This window comes from Anomalospiza imberbis, chromosome 2 (assembly GCF_031753505.1).
Source record: "Anomalospiza imberbis isolate Cuckoo-Finch-1a 21T00152 chromosome 2, ASM3175350v1, whole genome shotgun sequence".
In the NCBI taxonomy this organism is placed as follows: domain Eukaryota; kingdom Metazoa; phylum Chordata; class Aves; order Passeriformes; family Viduidae; genus Anomalospiza; species Anomalospiza imberbis.
The window spans coordinates 34,078,423-34,090,505 of NC_089682.1; the positions used below are offsets into that span (position 1 = coordinate 34,078,423).

At 37.8% G+C, this 12,083-nt stretch overlaps 1 protein-coding gene and 1 long non-coding RNA gene across 7 annotated transcripts in view; one reads left to right on the forward strand and one right to left on the reverse strand.

Moving 5' to 3' along the window:
• The window catches only part of LOC137468640 (uncharacterized), a 590,084-nt gene that overhangs the window by 291,631 nt on the left and 286,370 nt on the right, over window positions 1–12,083 (reverse strand). The gene's annotated exons all lie outside the window — the stretch shown is intronic.
• The window catches only part of EPHA6 (EPH receptor A6), a 367,788-nt gene that overhangs the window by 78,771 nt on the left and 276,934 nt on the right, over window positions 1–12,083 (forward strand). For all 6 annotated transcript variants that reach the window (XM_068180480.1, XM_068180478.1, XM_068180483.1 and 3 more), the window contains one exon: window positions 7,863–8,526. In XM_068180480.1, the coding sequence (XP_068036581.1) occupies window positions 7,863–8,526 (664 nt within the window). The remainder of the gene's footprint in view (window positions 1–7,862; window positions 8,527–12,083) is intronic.

The window sequence follows — 12,083 nt, forward strand, 5'->3', positions numbered from 1 at the left end:
TTTTTAATTGTTTCCATTTGTATAATTTCAATTAGAATCTCTGATGGACTAGTATGAGCTCAATAAGAAGTAGAAAAGGCAGGATTTTTTTTTTTTTTTTTTTTTAAAGAAAGACTTTAGAAGAAACTGGAGTGATATGGAAGAAGTGGACAGATAGTCTTCTGGGTTTCAGTTCATCCATATTAACCTCATTGACTGCTTGCTAATTGCAGGAATTTAAATATGCCAATGCCCACATAAAAACCTCTGAAATCCACTGCTTTTCAGTGAGAAAACCTGAAGCTTGAAAAGGTATTTATGCAATTTCTGCCATCAATGCTGTGGAAATGCTTTTTTCCTGGAGTGATTAGTCAGGAAATGAAAATGGGAAACTCTGAGTCATAGCCCTCTTTGTAGGTGCACATAGCCAGGACCACTGGTGTGCTGGGATTCTATGCTATTCATTAAAACTCCACTGCTTGGAATGGTAAAAGCAGAAAATCTTCCGTTGCTGAAGGGGAAATTCAAATATCCGAATTGTAGATTCAAGGCAGGGAAAGCAAGTAAAACAGAACTGATATTTGGAAATTTGTGCATTCAAGTCAGGTTTGTGATGTGATGCAATACACAATTTCTGAAGAGTTTAAGTGGTAAAAGCAGTCATTTGACTCAGTATGTGCATTATATCATGGGGCAGACAAGGTCAGCTCTCAAACTGAGGGCTGAGAAAATCTACCAAGTATCTCTGCCTACGTTTAAAGTTGTTCTGGCTTCCCAGCAGGCCAGCCCAATTGGCAGGGTTAAAGTTCATGGGAAGTGCAGGCCTGCCAGGAGGGGAGTTTATGGTCCAGCTTGGCTACCAAGGGGCTTGGTGAGTCAGAGCCAGCGCAGTGGTGACGTGACAGCCCAGGGCTGCTCACAAACACCTGAATAAGATTAACAGGCAAACTCTGAATTTGTAGAAATTTCTAAACTAGAAATGTAGAGCTTGCTCAAGGCTTGTTCTTTGGTTTTTTTGGGTTTTTTTTTTTTTTTTTTTTTTTGTTTGTTTGTTTTTGTTTTTGTTTTTTTTTAAAGCTTCCTCCACACTGTTTTTCTGTGATTCTAAATACCTGAGGACACACAAACATTTACCACGACATTATCTGTGCTATTTTGGAGATCCAGCAAGGTCCCCCAGGCCACATAGCTGATGCAGACAGCTATTGTGCAGCATTACCAAAGTACCCAGTGGCTTCACTGAGCAGTGTTGTAACATTCTGCTCCAGTTACTCCAAGTGTACGAGGTGCCGGGAAGGGCAGAGCCAGGACTGCTGCAGCTCCCCGTATTTAGGAAATAAAGCAACACAGCAGCAAATAAGTCTTCTACTATTAAACAGCTAATACTTTTTGGAGCTTAATTGGAATATATCTACAGTTTGATTTAGTTTTATTTTGTAGTTGTAATTTATTTCTCAGTCCTTGTCCATTCTTATTCCTAAGGAAGTATAAGCATTAACACTTATGTATTTTAAGTAATGCTATGTCATATTTACTAATTTACTACTACATTTAGTAATGTAGTGATAGGACAGGGGCTTTAAACTGAAAGAGGGCAGGTGTAGATTAGGTATTAGGAGGAAATGATTTCCTATGAGGGTGGTTAGGAACCAGAACAGGTTGCCCAGAGAAGTTGTGGATGCTGCAACCTGGCATAATGGAAGGAGTCCCTGCCCATGGATGAACGTTAAGTCCCTTTCAAACCAAGCCAGTCTGTGGTTCTGTTGAGTGACCAAAATTGATCCTTCCATCCACCCATTTGTTATTCCACAGCAGACCCCTGTGTTTCAACATATGTGTGTTGATGTTTAGAGCTGTCACATTCTTCACATCCCATAAATCTCACTAAGCCAAGTGAGGTTTGCCGGGCTCTTGTTATCCTTGCCCTGCCAGCATCAGCATTATTCTGTGTTTTATCACAGCAGACTCTGCAGCTGCTGGCAGCCAAATGTAGCACACAACTATTGTCATTAGCCAGACCCAGCTCTAGTCTAGTGAAAGATACCTGTAAAACCACTGGGTTATGTATTTTTTATTATTTCTTTTGTAAGACAGAGGTCAGCAGAGAAGGTCTCTGTCACAGGTCCTAGGGACAGTGCACTGACAAATTTTTGAAGGGCACACAGCAGGGTTAAGTGTTATGAACTGTAGTATCTTGAAAATGTGTAGGCTTTCTGCTCGCACTTTCCATTCAGTTCTGAATACATTGGAAGTGTTACATTACAAAGGGATAAGATGTCCTTGGAAAGGTGATCAGCAGCATTTTTTCACAACTGAATTGTGGCAGCTCTCACCACCTGCTGAGGTTTTACTAGTGTGTCTCATTTGTGGCACACCATCCTTGCAGATCCTTGGTGCAAGTCATTGAGTCTTTTATAGTCAATAATGCATTCAGGGAAACAATGGTCTTGTTCCAGAGTGCTGAGGGGAAAGGTGTTTTATATAGTAGTGGCTGGTTTCAATGATATTTCAGTTTATAATTAACAACCTTCATGTGTATGCATGTGTGTGTGAATTCTTTTGGGTTTTCCTCCCATTTTTCTGTAGATCTCTTTTCTGAATGTACTTTTTCATGATCTGTTAGGGAAGGAATTAGATATTATTTCCTCTGCCTTCTGTTTTATACTTTCTATGCCCTGCCCAGACAGTATGAACATCATTCTATGTATAACTTTTTCATTGGTGCATTATCATGCTCCTGTCTAAGTTCTGGTCAGTCAAATAAATGGATTGTCCCACTAGCCTGGGCCCTACATCAGAGTAGGTATTTTGATATCCAAATACTTTTCTTGTCGTCTTGATCTTTTCTAGTAGATGCACAAAGTTCTTTGTTCAAGACCTCTGATGCCCTTTCATTCTGGAATAGTCCCAATTCACTCTCCAAAGCTGGAGCAGTGCTCTCTTACTTTGCCTGCTGATCCCAGAGTCCTATGCTGGCTAATCCCCAAGTGAGAGTCAATTGTTTCATGTATCTGAAGTTGGTCTCTCGTGAATTCCAGGGTTCATCCCTCAAATCTCACCAAATTCAGGTCTTTCTTGCCTGTAGAAAACGTTTATATGAACCAGAAGATTTTTCAGAGCAGAGATGGATCACCTGGAACAGCTCATCTCTCAGTTGTTCAGTGCTTCATGTAGATAACAGAAAAGCAACTCACTTCTGGATTTCTGTTTTGAGTACATTAACAACTTTCTCTCCCATGTTCTCTTGTTTATATTGCCCTATTCTTTATTTATTCAATTCTGATATTGTTATTTCTTTTTAATCATGTTTACTTCCACAGATTTTGAGGGCTTTGCCCTCTTATTCTCATATTCTGTGCCTGTATAGAAAACAGATGTCACAATTTCCTCTAATCCTGCATTGTGATTGTCATTTTAGTTCTACAGAGCTAATAAAATTGTGCTACATATTGCTATTCATTCCCTAAGCAACTTTAAACCACCTCAACTTTAAATGTAAGAACATAAGTTGTTCAGTTGCTGTTTTATTTTGCCAGCTACATTGACTTGCACTTTCTAAGATATATACAAATAGCTGTGGAATTTTCTCTGCTTTTTTCAAATAGGCATATTTTGGGAGTTCAGTGTTATCACCCATCTTTGGGGATCTGAGCACCTGTTTTCTCATACAGAACTGTAGATCTGGGGAAGAGTGAAGGCAAAGAAAAATGAATTAATGGGAAAGGTGAAAATATTACCTTGATATCTTTAACTTAGAGCAATTCTGTAGTTCTTTTAAATATTCTTTAGTCTTGCTTGTTTTCAATGTCATTGTAAATGGCAACTGTGCCTTAAAATGTTCATTTCCTAAGCACATTACTTTGAGATAAGTTCCTTTTTCTTCAGTTCTGTTATGTAGTGTGTAGCTGGTTTTGCCTGAATGTCACTACAGAGATGTGTAAATGTGCATTGTCAGATGTCAGCTGCATGCCAACTGCAAGTGCTCCTCTGGTGTTCCCTCATTTGGGCCTTTCTGATCTCATTTTGTGAACATCATCTCACTGGAGATTAGTATAAGGGAATTTTAGAAAACTTTTAAAAATCTCTTAATTTTTACTGTTCTGCTTGTTTCCATGGAAATGGGATCTATAAGATTGTCAGTAGTGAACAGCTGAGAGTGTTCTACATGTATAGATTTCATTAGGTGACTCCCAGCTGAGATCTGGGATGACCTAAATAAGTAGTAAACCATTTAGTGGGGTAAAAAAGGAGCAATTTAGAGAAAACACTGTATGCACTCTTTTTGTCCTCATTGAATGTGGTAAGGTAAGAAAGAAAGCGCAGTATTTAAACGCTGCTTGGGTACATGAGTTGCATGGACACACTTGCAACTGTCTTCAGACTCTTTCTCAGGGTAGTAACAGTTCTGTACAACAAACACAGTCCATCCCTTTGATAGGATGGACTTTTTAACTGTGACCTGAACTCTCTCAAGTGGATGTTTGTGGGCAATGAGGGATATATATATCAGAAAATTGCATTCTACAGTTCGGGTTCACTGAATTTTCAAATGTCAGCCTATGTTTGCGTGTAAGAAATAGTTGGCAATTCAATTTCTGAAATTACTTCACTTGCTGAAGCCAAGAGAGTAAACCAGATCTTTTGAATATGAACCTTATATACTTGTTCCTCAGTTTAGAATAGAAACCTTCCTCTTGTTGCCAGGTAAGAATAAAACTTATCACCACTGAGGATTTGCCTTAACGGTTGTGTCTTTCTTAGCAGATGGTAAAACACAGAATGGCTGAAGTCAACAGGTTTTGCTCCCCGTTTTCCTATCTCATGTTATTTTGAAGCACTACTTCTTCCTTCGGTTCTCTGCATGGAAAGCCAGTGCTTATCCTCATGTGTTTTGCTCAACAAGGGATTTGTGTAGGATATTTTACCCAGGGGTGCCCTTGTGTGCCTGATACTCAAATGTTAAATCTACCACAACCTTCAGGAGTGAACTCAAACTGGTTAGGAATGTGCAGGTGCAGAATCCTTCATTTTCAGAGAATTATCCTTAGAGTAAAATGATAAGGATAAAAGGCGGGGGGGGGAACTTTCTTGCTTATAATACAAATGCTGCAAAATTAGAGCAGATGGTTTCTTCCATAAACTGGTGAGTGAGGGCATGTGCTTAAGTAACCAATGACCCCTCTTTTTTCTGAAAATGAGGTAAAATATCAATAAAGAATCTTGAAGGTGTGCAGGGTTCTAGAACTGCTATCCCAGGTTACCAAGCTACTGCTGGGCTCAGTGCCTCAATAACTGTTATCTGAGATTAAGAACCCAATATTAATCCATCAATCAGTGTGACAGGTTGTGGGAGAGGTGTCTTTCACTACATGTGAAGTTTACCTCGATATCAGCTCATTAGGAAGTAGGTATTTTCAACTGCTTGATATATCTACCCCATTAATTGGAACAGCTTTCAGTCATGATGTGTACTACTAAAAGGTTATTGCTGTTTTTTCTTAAATTTCCAGTGTTTTGTTTTAAAATAGAATTAGAAAATTTGGAATCCATGAAAATAGATTTCAGTATTATATAGCTTCAAGTTACATGATTTGCTCTTAATAGTGTTCTTTGTTGAGCTGTTGGAGATTAGTGAAGTTTAAGAATGAGAGGTTGTAAATAGTTTGTAGAGTAGTTTGTAAAGTAGTTTGTAGAGGTATGAGTCTTTATCTAACTAAAATCCCAGTGTGGTTTGTAACCTAATCTCATCTTTTGTACTTGGATGTATGAGTAATCTTGAAATCTTCTCTCCACCAATCTTCAAATTCTATGTTCTATTTTAGTGATATACTCCTCCTTTATGCTGCATGTAAAATGTAAGCTTTTCTTAGCTATGCTGTTGTTTATTCTATTGTTCAACTAGAATTTTGAAGTCTTTCCTCCAAACAATGCTTTTAACATGTCTTTTCCATAAATCCTGCAACTCCAGGTGTAAGAGTTAGTTTTATGCTGCTGCTGCTGTTTCCATCAACATTAGGGGAGGTTTTCCTCATTTGAAAGGACTGTAATCAAAAGGTTTTGAAGGTAAAGCAGCACATTGGGATGGGAAAAGTTTGAAGGTCGTCTGAACTGTCAGCTTGTCTAAGCCAGACAGCTCCTGCCAGCTTTTGTGAGTGTCAGGGATTTTTGAAAGAGCCACCACATTCCCGTGCAGACATCACCAGTGAGATGCTTCTGTTCATTTGGTTTTGAAGTTTTGCACAACTTAAAATTTGATTAAATGAGAGCTATAATATGAAATACACCCAAAAGAAAACCTGTGTCTGTTTGATAAATTGATTGGTTTTTTGTTGACTGCACTGAATTCAACTGCTGCCTTTCCTGACTGAGAATTCAGGTAAAATGAAAAGCTTTCATGCAGGGAGACTGTGTCCATGTCAGTGACTACCACAGAGTGAGTTCTGTCAGACTTTTCAGTCACTGAAAGTGACATGTTGCAATGGTGCAAGTCATCTTGTTTCCACTCAGTATCTAGGACTGGTACCTAAGAGCACATTCTCTATTTGTAACCATACTCACCCAGCATGGCCCAGTGCAATAGCTAGGTTGAGATGTTCAATGCTAACTTTTTTCCAAATATTTTGTATGTATGATGTTTAGATTAGTAGCTCTAGTAGTAGCTCTAGTAGCTCTATTAAAACATTTTGCAGATTTTAAACAGTTTTCTTGCCCAAAGGTGAATTCCTCTTAAATAAGAGGTCTCAGCAGGCTATCTGGGAGCACAGTGGAAAGGCACAGGCTCATAGTATGAGAGATATGCTTTGAATGGACTAAAGCCCTGTCCATGTTTGATCAACCATTTTGTTTTATTCTTTGAAACCATGTATTGAAGTGCTGAGCCTTTACTTTCCTACAGAAGTAATAAATTTATACTATTAACTGCATGGTTAACAGCTAACTTTAGAGCTTTAATTTCTAACAGCTAATTTTAGAGCTTTAATTTCTAAGTTCAAATTAAGATATTGATTCAGAGTGAAAATATAAGTATTTCTGAGGAGAATCCCGTGGTAAGAGGAGGATATTTTGGATATTTTTTCTTCTTTAATAATTTTAAGGAAGAAAAATAATATTGAGGTTTTTAAATTAAGCTGGCCTATGCCAGTTTGGAAAGCTCTTCTATATTTTAAAAACATTTTTTTTTTAAAACAGCTGACTACTTTTTAATTCTGTTTGGTGTGCTGGAGTTGTTTGGTGGTATTTTTAATTCTTTTTTTCTTTTTGAGACCTCTCTGAAGCATCCAGCATATCTTCCTTGTAATGTGACCTTAATGTTGGTTGGTTTTGGTTCTTATTTTGAATTTTTTTCCTACTGCTTCTACCCCAATGGGTCAGTACATCTAAAAGCTAAGCTAAAACTTCTGGTGGGATACAATATTTTTGGATACAAAACTATAAACAGTTCTGTGTTTTGATAAAAGAAATATATCTAGTGCTACATTGATATATTGACTGCTCAGTAGAAAGTTGATTCAGTTATATTGAAGCTATTTTTGGGAGGTTGGTAATCTTTTGGAGTAGCAGATTATGTAATAGGCATTTTGTGAGCCTTTGATATAAAGTATATGGAAATATATGTAAAAATATAAACATGGCCTGTATTTCCTTCTTTGCTTGGCCCCAGTCATGTTTTAAGGTTTTTATTAATAGAAATTTTTAATGGAGCTTCTGAAATCAAACTTGTGTGGTGTTCTGTAGTTTTCATCTTTTAACCACCATCTTTTCACTAAACATGAAGTAAGTATTCATAATTCAGCCACAGGTGCATATACATGGGGCATTTGTGTGTGTGTATGTGCATGATACATATTTTTCCTGGTTTTCAAACAGTTTTATTTTCTTTTCAGTGGGATGCCATAACTGAAATGGATGAACACAACCGTCCCATCCACACTTACCAGGTGTGCAATGTGATGGAACCCAACCAGAACAACTGGCTGCAAACCAACTGGGTCTCTCGTGACGCCGCACAGAAAATCTATGTGGAGATGAAGTTCACCCTGAGGGACTGCAACAGCATTCCCTGGGTGTTGGGGACCTGCAAGGAAACGTTCAATCTCTACTATGTGGAGTCAGATGAGCCTCATGGAGTAAAATTCAAGCCAAACCAGTACACCAAAATTGATACCATAGCTGCTGATGAGAGCTTTACCCAGATGGACTTGGGCGACCGCATCCTCAAGCTCAACACAGAAGTTCGTGAAGTTGGGCCGATCAACAAGAAGGGATTTTATCTTGCTTTCCAGGACATTGGAGCATGCATTGCCTTGGTGTCAGTCCGTGTCTATTACAAGAAATGCCCTTTCACGGTCCGTAATTTGGCCATGTTTCCCGACACCATTCCAAGGGTGGATTCTTCCTCGTTGGTGGAAGTACGGGGCTCCTGTGTGAAGAGCGCTGAGGAACGGGACACTCCAAAATTGTATTGTGGGGCAGATGGGGATTGGCTGGTGCCTCTGGGACGATGCATCTGCAGTGTGGGATATGAAGAGCTGGAGGGTTCCTGTCATGGTAAGTAAACAGTGTTTGATTGATTTTTTTTTTTTTTTTTTTTTTAATTTTTAAGAAGTCATATACTGTCATATTCTCTTCCACTGTCCATAATAGTTTCAAAAGGACTTGAGAATAAGGTGCTTTTTTCTGTAGTAATGGTTGTGAATAATGATATCTCAGTGGCTGCTAAGGCTGTCTGCCGTGATTCAACATTGGTTTTGTACAAAAAGGGGGAGAGAGAGAGAGTCCATACCCATCCCTTACAAAAATGACTTTGTTATTTTGCTCAAGAATTTCTCAGATTGGATGGTGCACAGCAACTTTGGATAATAGAGAGCATTAAAAGCACTATGCACTGTAATCAGAAAACAAAATTCACTTTGTTGTCTGATCTTGCTGGCATTAATTATAAAAATACACTCATCACAATGATACAATGTTGACAGTGCCATTATTGGGAGCCAGCATAATTTTGTACATAAGGTCAAAAGGTTTCAGTCTTAATGGGATAAGGATTTTCTCTGCAACTTTAATGCTGAATGAATTCCTGTCCATTATGCAAGTGAGTCATACACTAGATCTGTACATGAGCAATATAGGCAGCAGCCAAAGTCTACCAGAAATGTTTTCTGCAGTACATTGACTCCACTGGTTTATTCAATTTGCCATCTGATCTGCTGAACAGGGCCTTCAAAGTGAAATGGAGTACCCAAAGCCACGAGTTTTTGCGTATTCTTACCTATTTTCCCTACTTTAGAAAATTCTAATCTAATAGAGCTTCCAGATATTTTGAAATAATTTTCATAAGTTGATGTTGTCCATTTATCTTCTACAGTGAATCTGAATTTTTATGCTATTTTTTTTCCTGACAGTTTTTCAGAATACATTTGTCTTACATGGCTTTGTGAATATCATGCCCAAGGCAAGCCCAACTGCATGAGATGCTTTTATAACTAAAAAGCACAATTTAATTCCAGTAGTTCCCACTCTGCAGTGTGTAAACCACAAGTGGAAGGGTTCCTCCTGTTCAGGGTGGCCACATTTGTGCCAGAACTGATGGTGGAGATGCATATTTGGACAGCTGGGAATGCATTTGTACAATGGGATTTCATCAGTGTGACTGTGCAGGTTGTGAACTGAACCATGATGTGTGTTGATAGACACCTTTCAAACAGCCATAATGTTCTATTTTGAGACTTTGCTTCTTGGCTGAGACATGAAAAACAAATCCAGAATTTAAAAGAGCTGTTGCTTGTTAGTAAATCCTGAGCTTACTCTTAAATACCTATTAAATAAAAAAAAATACCTAAACATTACTAACTCTGAGGAGAACATTTTTTGAATTTACATTGAGCTTCTTTTCAGGGAAGCAGAGAGAGGGGGACTAGGTGGGGGAAGAGCAGAAGCCATGCTATTTTAGCCTGATAAGACCTGATCTATATTTATAAAATTTTCATATCTTTTTGTGTCCTTCTTCTAAACCCCAGCCCAAAGTTTTGCCCCTCCCATTCCTCTGCTGGAGTAGTTGCAAATCTGAGTCTTGAAAGTGCTTTGCACCATTCTGTCAGTGCTTTGTGCAAGCATAATCTGTGACATACTCAGGAGAGAACCATTTCTTTCTTCTGCATGGAAATAAACAGTCAGAATAATAATTTTGCATTTTGAAGTGTGTTCTGAAAAGTAATTGGGTTGTGGGTAATACTTGCTGATACTTGAATATGTTTTCCTACTTACACATGGTGTCGAACTTTTTATACCCTAACCTGTGGCTCAGTGGGGAATAAGCACTTCATGGCAAATATGGCTTATCTGTCACAGAATTTAAAGAATAGATTTTTGTTTTAATATTTGAGGAGATACAAACTCTCTATTCACAAAATACTATGTGGCATAAGGAAGGATATTCTGTCATTGTCATTGCTCATCATTTTGCAAAGCAGGAAGGATGGGAATAAAGCCAGTCTTTGATCAGTTTTAATGCTGCTTTTAAAAATCATAGGTTATTTTCAGCTGCCCAAATCTCATTTACCTGCTTTCCTAACTGGCAGCATTTCAATTATTTCAAGATATGTCAGATTTATGCATTTCTCTGTGGATCTCTCAGTATTCCCTATCCATTGCATTTTCTTCTAAAAGCATCATTTCAGAGCCAATGCATCTGAGAAGAATTCCCTATTGGATTGAAAATATCCGTACCTGTTAAATGTATACCCAAATGTCTCCAGTTAGTTCAGAGGCATATTAATAGGAAATTTTTCAGTAATTTGGGACTGTCTTCCTTTTCTGAAGTCAGTGCGGGGAAAAGTGGCATTGGCTGCAAGAGATTCCCAGGTATTTGTGTGTTCTGTACATTTTTAATTGGACTATCTGGAATATACCAATCTTCTCCAAGTTTATTACATAAACAGTCTTTCAGTCTTTGATTTGAATCTACTTTTCAAGATTTCCCCCTCAAAATCCTGAAATAGCAACTTCACATTTCTCTGTATCTTTAGGCATAATAAATAAATTAGAACTAGTAATTTGGCAGTGCAGATCAGAAATGGCTCTGATATGAGTTGCTGCCTTTGCCAATTCATTGACACCAGCCCCAGTACAAAGTTTCAGGTTAGAAGGAGGAAATGCTGCAGAGGATTCTGGTAATCAACAATTAAAAGTGGCATGTTCAATACTCTGTGTTTTCTGAATGTCAGCCCAAGATATGAGTTGTGCTAAATTTAGTGAATGTATAATATATACAGGTCATATCAGGATTTTGTGGTGGGGGTTTTTCACATAGGAGCAAACAATCATGACAAGGAACCTTTTATAAACTTAATCATAATGGTTCAATTCTGTTAAGGCATGATATAGAAATAATTGGATGACTGTTAACTGAAGTTTGACTTTTTAATGATTTACCAAAAATTATCTGAATTATTTAAGGTTAGGGATTAATTGCAAAGAAAAATTCAATTATATATAGCAAATACTAATTATTATGGTAATTTCAGATTTTACTTTAGTCTTAACCAACCAAACACAGTGCAAAAGTGTATTTTGCCAGCCATAAAAAGTTGATTCTTCTTGAGGAATATTCTTAGGAAGCCACCACTTCCAAAGCGGGATATATTTGGTATTGCTGAAGCAATGCTAAGTGTTAAAAATGTAAAACAACAGGCACTGACAGACTCATCTGGTTTATTTTAATTGAGACAAAAAGAATTAGAAGTGAAAATGTAAAATTCAAATTCTCTGACCTTGAGTTGAGTGAACAACACTTCTTTGGGATACTAATGCCTGAACACGTGGAGTTTTTAATTGAACAAACAATTCTTTCCATTATTCATCACTTGAATTTGTGGTAATGTTTCAGTGTTAGGATTTCTGCTTTGTCAGCTGATCTTTGTGTTCTTTAGTCCTTCCATCTGATCCAACTGGAAACTACTCTCATTTTTCAATTATTAATTAATCTTCTCCTCATATATATATCTGTAGTGTGGTTTTGTTTCTGGGAAACCAAGAAGTTCATGTTACAGTCATGCTTTAGTTACCTGTGTGCTGGCATCAAAATAGGAAGAGGGGGGAATAAGAGG